This window comes from Culex quinquefasciatus, chromosome 2 (genome assembly GCF_015732765.1).
Source record: "Culex quinquefasciatus strain JHB chromosome 2, VPISU_Cqui_1.0_pri_paternal, whole genome shotgun sequence".
In the NCBI taxonomy this organism is placed as follows: domain Eukaryota; kingdom Metazoa; phylum Arthropoda; class Insecta; order Diptera; family Culicidae; genus Culex; species Culex quinquefasciatus.
This window is the reverse complement of record NC_051862.1, coordinates 44,733,925-44,750,946: the sequence shown is the minus strand read 5'-3', so window position 1 is coordinate 44,750,946 and position 17,022 is coordinate 44,733,925. Positions and strand designations below refer to the sequence as shown.

Here is a 17,022-nt window from a genome sequence, read left to right as displayed (position 1 = left end):
GGATTTAAAATACCGGCTCAGACCAACACAACTGGTGTTCGTTTCCCCTCTGGATTCGATTGCTTAGTAATGGGTCTTAAATACTTTTAATGATTGTCAACCAGTAGGTCGATGATTGCTTAAAAAACTTATAGAACTTCGAGAAACATCTGATTTAGATAAAAATGATTAAAATGGGCATGTTTATAGATTTTATGGAAAAAAAGTTTTAATTTTGCACCAACTGGTAAAACTTTCATGAGTTTCACATTTTTTCAAGATGAAATTACTGAAAAAGGGGGTATATTAAACCAACCAAATTTTCAATCTTCCAAAATGAAACTTTTTTCTGTGTTCGAGAAGGGTACAATCGACATATCGATGCTTCAATGCTATCTTGTCCTAAGCCTGCTGGTTTTCCATAAGAAAGCTCAGAGGCATTGATATTTTATTTCATTTTGGTGCAATACTTCGTAAAATTGAGCTAAATTCAAAGCATTTTAGAGTGATGTGCATTTTTTGGAATTTATTGACGGTTAAACTTCCACTAAGTTTGTTAATCGATAACATTATCGTCGTGTCTAACGATAACGATAATGGTTATCGTTATCGTAATTTCGGTGATTTTTTCGGCGATTCTCTTATCGCCAATATCGGACGCTAACTCATTTTTAAAATCTTTCTTAAATCAACTTTATTTAATCAAATCAAGTAAAATTTTCGATACTTTCACTAACTATAAATTTAATTAAACGTAGTAAGTTTCAAAATAAAAATACTAAAAATTTTATATAAAATACCGTGTTTTTTTTTGAAAGTACTAAAGTTTTCATAATTTGCATTGTGGGTATCAAACGAAGCGAAATTTTATATGCTCCTTCACTTTATTTGAGCTTTTAAAAATCACATTTTCAAATTTTGCGATATGAGTTTCAAACGAAGCGAAATTTTGTACGCCTTTTCACTTTATATGAGTTTTTTTTTGGAAAATTAAAAGAAAAGAATCAGTTCCATAAAATCAAAACATTATTTAAAATAAAAAAAAAAAAACAAAAATATAAAAAAAACGCTAAAATTTTCTTAATAGGCAAAATATATAATAAAAAAATAATATCAAAAGAAGCTAAATTTGGTATGCTTTTTCACTTCAATAGAATTTGTTTTTTTAATTACTTATCTGAGCAAAATACCGTATTTTTTTGAAAGCACTCAAATTTCTAAAATTGTCAATATGGGTATTAAATAAGGCTAAATTTTTTGCTTTATTAAAGTTTTTTTTTGAAAATGACAAAAAATTCAAAACATCATTTCAAAAAAGTTTGTGAGTTTTTGTATCATTTCCCAAGTAGCATTTTAGGCTTCATCAAAGCTGTCACAACCGCTAGAAAACTTATCAGCCAAAACCAACATTAAAACCACATAGTCGTAACAAACTCCCCAGAACCTCGATAAACCCCACTTAAAATCAAAAAGGACTTCCGCAAAAGGTTGTTGGGACCTATTTATTAAACCCACATAGCAGTTTAAGGCTTTGCAACTGAATCCTAACAATATCCTTATAACCTTGATAAAACCTTTGTTAAAACCTTGATAGGTATAAGGGAAAGTTGACATTTCTTACGTCTTAATGCGTCTTATGACAAACAGATTCTATTCTAGCAAAAAAAGTCTTCATCTTACCAAATGAAATAATGGAAATGGTTGTTAAAAATTGCGATAATGATATGATAGATATTGGAAGAAATCAAAATATGTTCAAAGCTTATTCTTCGCTATCGGTGGCTCAAATTCAGCTACGGTTGAAATTTTATCCATAAATGTGGCAGAGATAGAGCCAAAAAATCAACTCGCTTCATCAAAAATATTTCTTCTGCAATCACAATTTTGATTGAAATTTTTTTGTTTACATTTTTTTTGCAGAAATGTTTAAAATATTTTTGATCTTCTGTGGCTATGCTAACGATGTCAGAAATTTATCATAATTGTGTGTTTTCATCGAATTTTAATCAAAATTATGCTTATTTTCATTTTTTTTCTGCCAAGATGGCGGTCAATCATATTCCATCAGACCACGCGTTTCTCGCCATATGCGATAAAACCGATTGGCATGGCATTGCCATCTGGTTTTCAAGCCATTATTAAGACTTTCATAAAACCTTATTGAAAACCAGTCGGCTTTAATTTTCACCAGGTTTTATGTCCGAGGCATAAAACCTTGTTAGAACCTATTAATTAGCTCTTGCTTTTTGGTTGTGGTGAATGCCCAAATAAAACTATTAAGCAATTAAGATGCTACCATAAAACCTCAATAAATCTAGGTGGTGTAATCAAATAAAAAAATACTCTCTGAATTACAAATCTGGATTAAGATTCAAACAAGAATTTCCTTGAAACTTTTTTTTAAATGATATTTTGTTCTAAATTGAAACATTCTCATATTTTGTTACATTTTCTTCAACACCATTTATTTATTTTCTTATTTATTTTTCAAAAAATGTTAAATGAGAAACTGTTTCAATTAATTTATTCATGTTTCTGTATTTTTTGAGTTTTTTCTGTTCTTTCAAAAATTTCTTCAAATAGTTTCAAAAGCTTAAACTCAAGCATATTTTGTTGTTGGTTTAGTTCATAATAATGAGATCGTTTTGAAAATTGATTGAAAATAAAAACTTATTTTTGAATTTTTTGAAAAAAAAGTTGGATTTTGCAAGTTTCATTGCAAATGTCATTTAAAACAATGCCACTGATTTCTATGAACAAAATTGTAGGGAAAGAAAAGACAAAAATAAAAATAAATTGTATTGGCATTATAGGGTATATGACCCTATTTTGGACCTAGTACCTATTTTGGACCTATTTTTATTAATCGAGGTAGTTCAGACTTTTAAAGTAAGAATTCACTGAATCCAACCAACAGAAAGTGTAAGTAGGATCGTTTTGTAGCTTACCTCTTCCAAAAATGTTAACATTTTTGATTATTTCCGCCTTTTCAGCCACTTTTTCCATTGTCATTCGTATTTCCTACCATTTTCCTAGCACAAAGATTAGGTCCAAAAATTCCAGCCTCGTTGCTTATCAGATTTGGCTCGCGACACCTTGATGTTTTTTTCTGTTTTGCACTGACACCAAGCAATTTCGTCCGGTTTCCGAGCAATGTAACTGTTGTTTATTTAATTCTGCTATGTTTTTCATCACTAAACCATTGAAATAAGTATTCTATTATCGAAAAAAAAAATCAGCCGCGTTGGATCAGTTTTTGGAGCTACTTTGCCGTCGGTTCAAAGCTATCACCAACACATGTATAACAAGGTGTTGCCAGTTTAGTTTATCAACATTTTTCGGTATTTCATTGAAATTAATTGAATCTTTAGAATCTTTTTTCATTGTAACTTGTTATGTATTGTGTATGTATCTCTGACATTCCTTTAATTTTAAGTTAAGGTGTTTTTATTGCGACTAATAACGGGTTGTCTTTCATGTTCTAATGCTTGAACAATTAGGTCGTAAGAATACGCAAATTGTGAATAGGACAGAGACCTGCTAAAGATGCGCGAGTTTCCATTCAATATAATTAAAACACGTTTTCAAATTCAAATCCATTGTTTTATCATAATTGTTTTATTTCCAAAATAAATACTTTCCAAATTATAATCGTGGATAGGCCCTTTGGTTTATCAAACCGAGTTTTTGTAAGTGTGCGTGTTGCCGCCGCACGCCGCAATTCGAGTTGTCCAAATTTCAACCAATCAGAGTGTAGGTCCAAAATAGGTTCAGCGATATATCCAAAATACATTCAATAAGTCCAAAAATGTTTTACTTGAAATGTTTATTACAATGAACTGGTTAAATTATTTCCAATTTTCAATAGTACACTTTGTTAAGCATAAATTAAGGCACAAAACAATCCTAATACGTGCCAAATCAGTTAGACCGTTCCTGAGAACAATGCGAAATATGTTGACGCTTTGCATAGTAGGTCTAAAATAGGGCCATATACCCTACAATAATGGTATTTCGAAACACTCAAACATTTTAAGCCATTCAAAAATTATAATTTTTCAGTTTGAAAAATTAAGTGAAAGATTTACCTTACACTTTCATCATTTCTTTAAAAATTCAAAACAATTGTATATTCAGATTTAAATATCGCATTCTATCATTAAAATGATAAACGGCATGGGTCAAATCAAAATCTAGATTAAAGGATTGGTAAACATGTTACAAATGTTTTGATAAAGATAAAAAGTTATAATTTTTTTGAATATCAGTAGTTTCCGAATAATTATAAAAAAAACTAGCCCAGAAACTTTTACCATAAAAAAAACATTATCACACATATGTTCCAGTCAGTTCCTTCAGCCCAATTTTAGCCTGGCAGAGCAGCGGCAGCACTTTTCTCCACGTGACAACTTTTTCCGGTGTGGTTATTCAGGGTGAAGAAAAAAAACTGATGCTTCATCTTGTTTCCAGGCCACCACCAGCAGCGAGATAAATATGTTGGCTTGGAAGGCTTCATTTTTTCATTCCAAACTCTTTTTTTCTGTATGTTAGGAAAACTCTTTCCTTGATTTTCCCCTCTCCCCAACCTTCGAATCGAAGAGAGAAGAGAGAGAGTGCGGAAAATTTATTTATAATGTGTATAAATTTGATAGTGACAGAGACGGAATGGATGTGTATACTTCCAATTTCCGCCGTCATTACGGTGATATATGATGCTCGGAGATTCTTCTTCGCCACCAACGAGCGAAAAAGGGAAAATGCACCTTGTGGAAAGTGGGTGGGGGAAAGGTGGAAAAGTGTCGAAGATAAAAATGGCGCCCGCTTGAGATGTGCGAGCATTTCCACAAAAGTGTCTGTTTGTGGGGGAGTGAATTTTTCTCCTTACCGTTTTTCAATCCTTCGAGAAGCAGAAATAATACGAAGAGGGCGGAAATATCAGCCCAGGGAAAAAAAATGGTGCAGATTTGTGTGGCGCGGTTGGAGCGTAAAAAGGTAGCAGCGAACGATAAGAAAGTTGTAAAAATTTCATTTCCTTTGGCCCAGAATGAGGGCCCCGGCACAGAAGACAGTCGTCGGGAAGATGTCTACGGTTGAAATTGATTTTAGATTATCGGGGGCAAAATTCCAGCAAAGCAAAAAAAGACAGCGAACGAGCTCCAATCGATATCGCGGTTAGTGGTTTTCCCTCGATAACTCATTCTGAAAGTGGCTGCTGAAAGAGAAGAAAAAAATCGAAAAAGATTTACCCATAAAACTAGCACTTTTTTTAACTGCTCGAAAGTGGCAGTAAAAATGCAAATTGCTCTGGCCAGCTCGGCCAAATCGAAGGATATTAAGCCAATATACACGGAAATGGGTGAACATTTTTCAGTTGGACTTTTTTTTTGCCAATCTGTGGTAGTGGCGGTGGTTGTGGCAGTCAACAAACCTACATTATTGCATTCGATTTCGATTTCATTTCCGGGATCATTCATTGCAAATGGGCAGTCGTTTTGGGTTTGGCGAAAGGCTGAAAATTTAACATTATTTTTTTTGCCAGAAAATTTTTGCAGGATCAGTTTTGTTTTAAGTGTAAATTAACTTTTAAATTAAAATTTTAGGCTTTACTAAGTAATCGTACCATAATCATTAAAATTTATTTCAAGTTCCTTAAAATTATTTACAGAATAAAAATGTGTTTCAAAACTTGTTTTCAGCCATTTTTGTTGTTTTTGTTGCAGGTGACGAATAGGGGAAGGTGGGGCAAGACAACCATATGGGGCAAGAGGAACAATCGCTCGTACGGCCATAATTTTTACAATTTTGATTATTTCCAGTATGAGGAAATGTTACTAGCAATGCAATTAGCTGATTCTACTACCACATAACCGCCAAAACGACGTAAACGCCACGGAGCATAAGATTTAATGAAGTTTTTTTACAAACCTTTATTTTCTAATAATATTTGGAAAGTGCAAAACAAGACTTTGGGTTCGTTTTAAGGCTCATTTTATCAAAGTGCATTTTTCCCTAGATCAGTAGTGTCCCTACCAATGACTTGCACCTATTATAAAGTATGATTTAACTTTTGGTTATATTTGTTGAGAGCTTTCAAAAAAAATTGTTCAGGTGGGGCAAGTGTACCATATGGATTTTTAGTATAGAAAAAAATACGAATTGCTGCAACAACATATTTTATTGGGAAATAAATAAATAAACGTACTTAATAACTGATAAACAATTGTTTAAAAAAATGTCCATACAAAATATAGTGATATTATGAAAATTTCCTTTTTTTCATCTAAGTAATAATCTTTTCGTAAAAACGATCAAATTTATAGTAAAATAATATTCTTTAATCTAAAAATGAAAGAAACGTTTCAAATACATCCTAATCTGATGTTTCTAAGTGATAACAGTTCAATTGTCAGCAAATTAACATGTTTTTTCATGCATTGTTCCTCTTGCCCCAACGAGTTGTTCGTCTTGCCCCACTAGTTGAGTAGAGCATACGGAAAATAAAAAAAATTAAAATCATTTTTTTGCATTAAAAACAGGATTTTTTGAAAACTTGTTCTATCAAAGTCTTAGTCAAGACCTGGAATAATATGATTATTATAAAATCCGACAGATTTTTAACGTTTTTAATGGGTTACAACGCTCATTTCCTTAGCTTGTTACACTTACCCCACTTTCCCCTAATTCAATAATCTCAATTCTACCTTTCTCTTTAAAATATACTTAAAATGATTGGAAAAATTTATAATTATTCTTACTAACTAAATGCAATTTCAAATTTATTTAGTCCTTGGTTCTGAAAATTGGTTAGATTTTTTGTTGGATTTCAGTTTTATTTTTTTCATAAAATTAAAAAATCTAAAAAATCTTGTGAACTTATCAGCTATTTTTAATTATTAATATTTCTAGCAAGGTTGTTAATCGATAAATTTATCGTCGATCATATTATCTTCTGACGATGAAGAAAATGGTTTCCGTTATCGTCGGTTGTCGTTATCGTTATTTAGATAATTTTATCGTGCGACAATCTTATCGCCGGTAATGGACGATAACTGATTTTTAAAATCTTTCTAAAATCGATTAATTCAACCATTTCATGTTTAATATTCAATGTTTTCACTTAGAATTGATTTTTTGAAAATGGAAAAATAATGTACACACAATTATTTACAAAATATTGTTTTTTTAAGCAAAATTGTGTTACTTTTTCAATTTATTAGAGTTTTTTTAAATTCTAATATTTTCATAAGTTTCCATATTTTTTTCGAAAACACTCAAATTTTCATAATTTGCAAAATGAGTATCAAAGGAAGCAAAATTTTGCATGCTTTTCACTTTATTAGAGTTTCTTTTAAATACTAAAATTTTCACAAATTACCCTATTTTTCGAAAATACTCGACTTTCAAAATATGCAATATGAGTATCAAACAAAGCGAAATGTAGTATGCTTTTTCAATTTATGATAGATTTTTTTTTTGAAAATACTTATATTTTCACTAATTACCGTATTTTTTGACAATACTAACTTTTCAACATTTGCAATATAGGTATCAAACGAAGTGAAAATTGAATGCTTTTTTCACTTTATTAGATTTTTTTTTTTGAAAATACTAAAACTTTCACAAATTAACGTTTTTTTTTCGGAAATACTGATATTTTCAAAATTTGCCATATGGGTATCAAACGAAGCAAAATTTTGCATGCTTTTCACTTTATTAGTTTATTTTAAATTCTTAAATTTTCACAATTTACCGTATATTTTCTAAATTACTCAAATTTTCAAAATATGCAATATGGGTATCAAATTACTTGCTTAAATTTCTTTATAAGAGTTTTTTTTTGAAAATACTAAAATATTCACAAAATACCATATTTTTACGGAAATACTCAAATTTTCAAAAATTTTCATTGTGGGTATCAAACGAAGCGAAATTTTGTTCATTTTTTCGCTTTATTAGAGTTTTTTTGTAAAATACTTTTTTCACAAAATATTGTTTGGAAAATTTAGTTTTTTATATGATGATTAGATCTTGATTGATTTTTTTTTGCATTATTTTCAGAGTTTTGTTTTTGTTTTATCAGTAGATGCTAGAAGATGCTTTCTGATATGTTTGATATGAAAATTTTAAATGATTATATTAATTCAAATTTCAAATTTATAATTGAAGACTACATTTTCAGTTGAACTCTGAAGATTCATGATCTGAATTTAAAAAAAAAAATAAAACTTTGGTAGCTAATTTATAGAAAAAAATAACCTTAAACCCGGGCAGACGGTAATAACAAAATTCATGCCATTTCAATAACAAATACTGTTAAAATAACAGAAAAAGTAATGGAATCTTCTTGAAAAATTCATATTTGCACAAGGGTTTAATAACAGTTTATGTTATCATGACAAAATTTGTTATTGGTCTGATATTGGTTGAAAGCCAAAACCACTTGGGAATAACATTTTTTGTTATGGAAGAATCCTCAAATTGTTATTGGAATGATCGGATTAGTTGTTAAAATAACAGAAAATAATAGCAAAGATATGTTCGAAGAATAACTAAAAGTGTTATTAGTCCGTTATTACAATAACAATCCAATAACAAAAAAATCATAACGACAAATAACAAATCTTGTTATCAATAACATTAAATGTTATTGACCTCAAATAAAATCAAATCAAATTATTCGCTCTACAGCATTGCCTTGGCGTTCTCGATTGCGAGATTCCTACTCAAAACTAGGTGTCCGAAGGCTTGATTGTTGAGGCAATTGCAAACCTCTTTTTACACCTTAGCTTCCATCTACCCCGGGATTCGAACTGACGACCATTGGATTGTTAGTCCAACTGCCTACCAGCGACTCCACCGAGACAGGACCCAGGGAGACGACTCCTACACCTGGACTGAGCTAACGACCTAACCTTTTTAGGTTAGTCCGGGACCAACATTTACTTCCCTTCCGACGGAAGGCGTGATCAGACAAATCTCGTCTCGAAAAATGCCACCGGGACCGTCTGGGATCGAACCCAAGCCGACTGGGTGAGAGGCAATCACGCTTACCCCTGCACCACGGTCCCGATTGACTTAGTATTCTCAAATATCAAAAAATGTTATTCCCAAGTTATTTCCGTCTGCTCGGAAAATGCAAAATTTGTTACAACTTGCAATTTTTTTGTCCTGCTTAAAGCAAAATTTAAAACACATGAAAACAAAAACAGTGCAAAAGAAAAAAAAATCAAAAAAGAGCTTTTCCACAATGTTTTCCCACGTGCATTTCAAGTAAACGCTCTCGAACCCAAAGTGTCACACCAAGTTTTGAACTCTTAACTTGTTTTGCCCCAGCAAAAATCTATGTCACCGAGACCAAAAAAAAAAAAATATGCAAATCATAATACTCCAGCTGTGTGTAAGTGTGACAAACAAAAATATTTGCATGATTCAATTGGCAGCGGAGCCATCAGCGTTCACGTTTCCCTTAGCTGCCGGTATTTTTCGGGGTGGAAGCAAAGTTGCACACGCACTTAAGCCACCAGCAATCGATAATCTCACGTAACATCGCTGCCCAGGATCAGAATCCCTTCCTTCTCCGGAGGCAAAAGTTCTTGTGCCAGCTCAGACTGTGTGACACAAATAAGTTGTTTACGTCGTCGATGCTAGATTTCCCTGCAGATTTTGTCACGTTTCCATTTCAAACAAATGGCACGGAATTGATTTGGAAATCCAACCGCCCCCACCCCCTGCTCCCTCCCGAAAACGGAACAAATAGAAAGAAAAAAAACTTTCACTTTTCCCCCCTTCCCCCCCCAAACACACCGGGTTGGAGGGGATTTTCCTCGGGTATGCTCCCGGTGCGGGGGAAAAAGGGCGATATGTTTGAATGGATAACTCGTTTGTTTTGATGCGACGTGTTAGCTCCCTGCCATCATCAATATTGGCTGGCAGAGGCATCAGCAAGAGGGGGTCCTCCTTTTTCGCCGAAACATTTTTCAGCTGCTGATCTATCGATGAGACACGGTGGGATGACTTTAAATTGAAAATTGGTCAAAAATAATTAGACTATTAATTATTAAAAGCATATCATGGATTCAAATAAATATTGCGTTTTTGTTATGAGAAAAGACATTATGGTCGAATTTTCGAAATGTCAGAATATCTATACAATTCGATGTCATCTGACGCAATGTGGAAAACCTAAAAATCAATTAATTTACTTAATATGTATTTCTATTAATGTTATTTCAAGATTATTATATTTGCTGTTTGATTTTTCTTTTGTTTAAGAAAGCAGCAGTTTTATACGAAATCGGTCTTTTTTCATTAATTTTAATTTTTGTATTTTTTAATCCGGCTGAAACTTTTTTGGTGCCTTTGGTATGCCCAAAAAATCCATTTTGCATCTTTAGTTTGTCCATATAATTTTTCATACAAATTTGGCAGCTGTCCATACAAAAATGATATGTGAAAATTCAAAAATCTGTATCTTTTGAAGGAATTTTTTGATCGATTTGGTGTCTTCGGCAAAGCTGCAGGTATGGTTGTAGTATGAACTACACTGAAAAAAAATGATACACGGTAAAATTTTTTTTGATGATTTTTAATTACACTTTTTGTTACTAAAACTTGATTTGCAAAAAAAAAAATATTTTATTTCTTTTATTTTTTGATATGTTTTAGAGAACATTAAATGACAACTTTTCAGAAATTTTCAGAATAGTCAAAAAATCGAAATATTGGTCGCATTTTTTTTTTAAAGTTTTTAAGTTATAGCCATTTTAATGTAACTATTTTCAAAATAGTCGCAGTTATTGATTTTTTTAAAATAGTGCCCATGTTTGCCCACTCTTGAAAAAAATATTTTTGAAAAGCTGAGAAAATTCACTTTATTTTGCAAAGTCCGAATAACTTTGTTGATACGACCCTTAGTTGCTGAGATATTGCCATGACAAGGGATAAAAACAAGAAAATTGATGTTTTATAAGTCTCATATAAACAACCCACCATTTTCTAATGTAGATATCTCAGCAACTAATGGTCCAACAATGTTAAAACATGAAACATTCGTAAAATTTTCCGATCTTTTCGAAAAAAATATTTTCATAAATTTTTAATAAAAACTAACATTTCAAAAAGACCAAACATTCAATATAACGCCCTTTTCTGACTTCTCAAAATGTTTTTTTTTGCGATTTTGCTGATAGTTTTGATTATTTCCGTTTCATAAATTCAAATGTTTTTGGTTATTTGTAACATTTTGAAGTTTTGTCATAGTTACGGTCTAAATAAGGCTTGTATTAGTCAAACCTTTGCCATATCAATCATAAAATATTTTACAAAACTGAAGATTTTATGATATTTGATAAAATTTATAATAATAAAAAAATATATCTAAATCCTTTTTGATACCATTTCTGACCAAAAATTTTCCCCCTAAGTGCGACGTGTGTTTATCATCGCTTTTTCCCAGAAGAAAAAAAAAAGCTCAACGTTCAACATCTCCATTTATGCAAATTAGCCCATACATGACACACACACACAGACGTCAACGTCGACGATGATGATGATTGCGATTGGGACACCGGGTTTTGATCAACGAGAAAGAAAGAATCGAAACTGTGTTTTTTTTTTTTTGGGAGGAGGTTTTCTCCGGAAAATAGATGAACTGATAGCTATTTACGATTCCAATAAACTAGCGGTAGAGCGCCTTATCTGCTCTCTCTTTTTTTTCGTTTAGTCCTTTTGAATTTCGTCGTATGGCTTTATTTTAAAGCATTGACTGAGGAGCTTCCGCCAGAGTGGGAAGTCGGCTGCTGTCAGCAGGGTTGACGATCAATCTTGCCGCCAGTCGGGACACAACGGGTAGACGGAAGATTCCAATCTCGGGAAGACTCTTGGGCTGTGGTGTGAGCGCTCTATTCAGCTGAATGAACAGACTAGATTGAGTTTCTCGCTTTCTATAAAAGATGGGGTAAAGTGAGATTATGTAGTTATGTTCAAGAATTTTCAGATGTTATAATGATGATTAGTTTGAAATTCATTATTAAAGTTTTTCTATAAACAAACACACAATATAGCTATTGTGAGCCATTTCACCCAAGCTGCCTTTTTATAATATCCAAAAAATCTTTACTCTTCTCTTATGCAAATAGTCCAAATAACAAGTTCCCATACACTTTCCCTACCATACAGTAACTTCATGCCTGTTGAGATTATCTACCGCACGTACTCGACGAACTCTTCTGCCTAGATCTATCGGAACTCCATTTGCGAAGACGTACGAGAACGCTCCCGGGCTAAGAAAACTTCCTCCTCGTGGCGAGTGCATCCTTCTCGTACGAAAAGCCAGAAACCCGCAAAGACCGACCTCGGAAAGCCGGAAAGAAAGGATTACAGAAATTTTCTAATTAAATTGAAAGAAAGTCGGAAATATTTACAATCTGCAACCGCAGCCCGGAAGGAGTCCCAGTATGAGCTTAGAGGGTTGAAATTTAGGGTAGAGTTAACAATTCTGAAGCTGACATTAGAAACTGATGAAGTCTGTTCAAAGTAGGACAATCTACCCTTTTCAGAAACCAAGCTGCACAGGATTCGACGAAAAGCCGGAATGATGCCCTGCGGTTTGATATTTTATCAGCTTTCGCATTGCGTTGCAAACGAAAGGACCTCTGCTACAGAGTTCACCGAGGTTAGGCTAGGACGATGTAATGCTGCTATTATTGAAGCTAGAATGTCTGAAAGGTATGGAAGTTTGGAGTTGAAGTTGAACGAAGTAGACAATTCAAACAAAGTCATAGACATATAGATATAAATTTCAGTACAATGTATCAAGATTTCTATCGACCTTCAACTAGTCGAAGATCAAAATTTAGTTTCGACTTCGTCCGGTCAAACCAACCCCAGATTAAAACGATGCATCAGTTCAAATCGAAGGAAATTACGCAAAACTTGCCAAGTTGGAAACTCAAAGATTCCGGACCAGGAAACCCCTTCTTCTGGCATGCACATGGAAAGTGAAATCGCCCGCGGAGCAATACAACTCACTCCCCATTACGATCCAAAGTTTGTCTAATGAAGGTCCTCCAAACATTCCCCCTTCTCAGCCGAAACCGGAACCGACCCGGAAGATCCAGCGGATCCGCTGCAGAGTTGTTCTGGTGCGCTGGAATACGTCGAGTCCGGTTTCGGATGCGTTCGACCGGATCAACACTGTGCTGCACACGTACACACACACACACACACACAAACACTTTTACAAACATCACAAGAATAAATATGTAAGCAGAGATCTGGTAGAGAGTTGCAAACTTGCAAGAGTTGTGATACTCTTACGTACTCTAGCAAGAATCGGTTTGTTGTCCCTATGTTGGACCTAACACAAAAATCTTGGCTTGGTTTCAACAAACTTTTTAATGAATCGCAAAACAAAATTTAGAAGATGAAACATAAAACAAACATTTCAACACTTACCCTTCGCACTGCAGGCTAGGCAAGCATGCTGTCAATGCTGGTTTGGTCGTCGACAGGATATTAAATTTTCAATTTTCGGTTTTCGTTTGTACTCTGCACTCTGTACGCTTGTACGAAGCATCAGATCGATTGCGGGGGAGCTAGGGGAGTGTTGTAGTACACGTTGAAGATTGGATTGGAAGCTGGTGAACTTGTGTATGGGACCAGGAGCGGTTTTGTGGAGTTTTTAGAGTTAAAATTGGAAAGGGTTATTTAAATTAACTAACTAAAAAATGTCTGTAAAATGATGAATCCAACACAGTCAAAATTTCGCACCATTTAAAGGTGTTAAATGTAATACGTAATGTTTCCTCTTTCATGATGTAATTATACCTCAATTTTAGTTTAAATGTGGAATTATTACGAAAAAGTGGTATGTTTACAATTTTTAGACATAAAATAACAATTTTTTTCTGAAATGAATGATTCTCGCTGAGATGCGACAGCTTCTTACACAATGTATCCAAGAGGTTAAAGAAAATATGAGTCTTAGACACACCGCTTGGAAAAAGAGAACATTTTCTTCAAGATTCGAAAGGCGTGTGTGTTCTATGGGATTTCTCACATTTTTTTGAATTTATCATTAAAATACCATGAAAAATCATTTTTGCGATTAAAATGGTTTAACTGCGAACTAAATTTAATGCAATTGTCCAAATCATTTATTTGAGTTCGATAAAAACATTTTTATGAAAATATACAAATTGATCATTCTACCTGCATATTAAAAAAAAAATCTGATCAAGCACAAATCTGAAGGGGAAACCCCAAATCAGTGTTTCTTTTCGACCCATTTCCCCCCTTGGCTAATGTTCAAGAACTCCACCCCCAGTTGTAGAACTCACCAACAGCAACATTTCTTCAGAACATTGTATAGCTGTAAAATTCAAACGCAAAAAGTTACAAGAAGATTTCAGACTTCAGGACCAATGGTTCGCGATGCTTTCGTTTGTCTAGCGCATTTTTGGTTGTAACTTGTTTTGTAGTCATCAAAAATCAACACTATGTTCAGCAAAGTTGTACGATTTGGTGTGTTCTACAATTCCTTCATACACAACTTTGTCAAACTCCGTAACTGAAAAGCACTACAAACAAAAAATGTGCCGCGAACCAAAAAATGAGCGTCGCGATGGTTGACATCACTGCTGCTTACTAAAATATAAAATGTTTAACAATTTATTTGTTTTTAAATCCATTTTTCATCATTGTCGCAAGTTTAATGAAATCCAAAGCCTCATAAAAAGCATTTCTTTAAATTGTATCTGAATGAAACCAAAAAAAAATCATGTCGTTGTTTTATGCCAACCAATTTTGCTTAATGAGAAATTTATTTTTGAATTTGGTATTCAGCAAAACGTCATGTTTAAAGGAAAATCCAAGCTAACAATAATTGAAAATATCACTTACAAAAAAAAAAATAACAATGTCATGATTGAAACAATCTTAAAATTAGAGGATTTTTTTCAAAACATGTTTCAATATTTGCAAGAACTGTTCTTGCTTGGAAGTATGAGATTTCTCATGAGAATTTTCTTTTAATAATTGTTAACACTGCGCATTTTCGAAAATAAGAAAAAAATATTTTGAAATTTGTCATGTTTCCAACAATATAAAAATTCGCAAAGATTAATTAAAGAAATCTTAATACCCAGTTCATATTTGAAAATAAAATAAAAAAAAAAACTCGCTAAAATCAATGACAATATTATCTTTAAAAAGTACTAGAAACTTTCAAACAAATGCAAAAAACTGAAAAAAAAACTGCTCATGTTTGAAATGATATGAAAACTTTTAGGTACCTTTCTCAATTTGAATTCTGCACAATACCTTTATGGCAGGGGTGCACAAAGTTGTTGGATGCCGGGCCAAATTTGAAATTCAAATGAGCTTGCGGGCCAAATGCATAAAGACTCAAAAGTGCATTTATCACTTGAAGTTTTTTTTAAACAGTAAACTCTCTCTCTCTCTCTGTCGATATTGAAGGGACCGGCGAGAGCGAGAGGTACCAAATTATAAAACGGAAAATCAAAGCATTGAAAGGGACACAAAAAAAAATGACTGATGGAACAATATTGATATCGAGAAGATCGATAGCCAAAGAGCCGAATGTATCTGTATTTTTTTAATCGTTATCTTTATTTAAAAATAATAAAAAGCCAAATAATAAGAGTTTTTCATTAGTTTTATTTTTGTTATTGTATTTGAATAAGGATTTAAGTTTTTTTTTATATTTTGAAAATGGTGACATGAAATCTGAACAATTTTTGTAACGGCGTAATTTTATTTTAAATTAAAAATTAACTAATGAAAAATCGTTGCGATTTTCCAACAATTAGGCCAATGACTATGTTTAAAAATGTTTTTGTCTCTCGACTCTGGCCATGGTCGAGGGGAGGCAAACTAATTAAAAGAAGTATAAAAATTGAAATTAAAAACCAGAATTTATACTTTTTAATGAAAAAAAAAGTGCTGGAAAATGTATTAAACTCGCGTACAGTTAATTTGCAATAATTATTTACAAAGAAGATTCAAAAAAACATTTTAGCAAAAAAGAACAATTTTTGTTGTACTGTTTTTAGAAAATTAACTAAAATTCAAATTATTATCGAATAAACTGCATTTTATATGGATTTCAGCTGATGGCACTCAATATACCTTCATTTTGAAAAAGTATAAAATCATTTTACAAAAATGGTCAGCGGGCCATTTTACATTATCATTCAAAATGGGTCCGCGGGCCACGTTTGGTCACCCTGCTTTATGCCACTTTGGTCACCCCTGCTTTATGGATTAATCTTAAGTGGAAAATGGTGTTGTACATGAAAAATTTAAAAATTGTTGGAAACATTAAGGTTTCCAAGAATGTGATTTTTTAGAGATAAGGATTTTTAAATTTTTCTAATTGAAACATATTTTCATTGTGTGTTGCGCAAATGAAAACGTGTTATTTAAAATTAAGAGGATAATTTAATTGCAATAAAAATATACTATTAAATAAAGATAATAAAAAATAGATAAATTATGTTAATAATATTTATTAAGATTGAAAAAAACATAATACAAACAAATAACATTTAATGCTGAAAAGTGACATTTTGGCTAGTTGAACTTTTTAAAGAAATAACTTTTTTTAATAAATAATCAAACTCATATTCCACTTAATAAATTGTTAATGTCAAAACTGGGATTAACAATAGGCCATAAGTTTGAGTAAAACAGAAATTGAAAAAAGGCTTTTGTTTTTATTGTCTTTCAGATAAGGGAATATGATATAATTGAAAGAGAAACAAAGAAAATTTTAAGAAGATTAAAAAAATATTTTTTTGTCAAATTGTATAAATATTTTCCCTAAAATAAAAGAGTAAAATATATTATGTTGCTTCAAGAATTTTTGTACTTAGAATTTAGCTAAGCTTGATAAATTGCTTTTAATGCTTTATGAATATTTGAAACATTTATCGAAGAAAAAATAACTGACGATTTGATGGTTCCGCGTGACTTCTATTGCAGATAACATTTTTTTCTAAATTACTGATATTTTTAAATTCA

General features: G+C 32.3%; 1 protein-coding gene across 1 annotated transcript in view; it reads left to right on the top strand.

Moving 5' to 3' along the window:
- Window positions 1-16,733, top strand: part of LOC6053469 (MOXD1 homolog 2) — a 173,737-nt gene extending 157,004 nt beyond the window's left edge. Inside the window, exons 5-6 of the mRNA XM_038250292.1 lie at window positions 13,068-13,186; window positions 16,730-16,733. Coding sequence (XP_038106220.1) covers window positions 13,068-13,186; window positions 16,730-16,733 — 123 coding nt within the window. The remainder of the gene's footprint in view (window positions 1-13,067; window positions 13,187-16,729) is intronic.
- The last annotated feature ends 289 nt before the right edge of the window (window positions 16,734-17,022 follow it).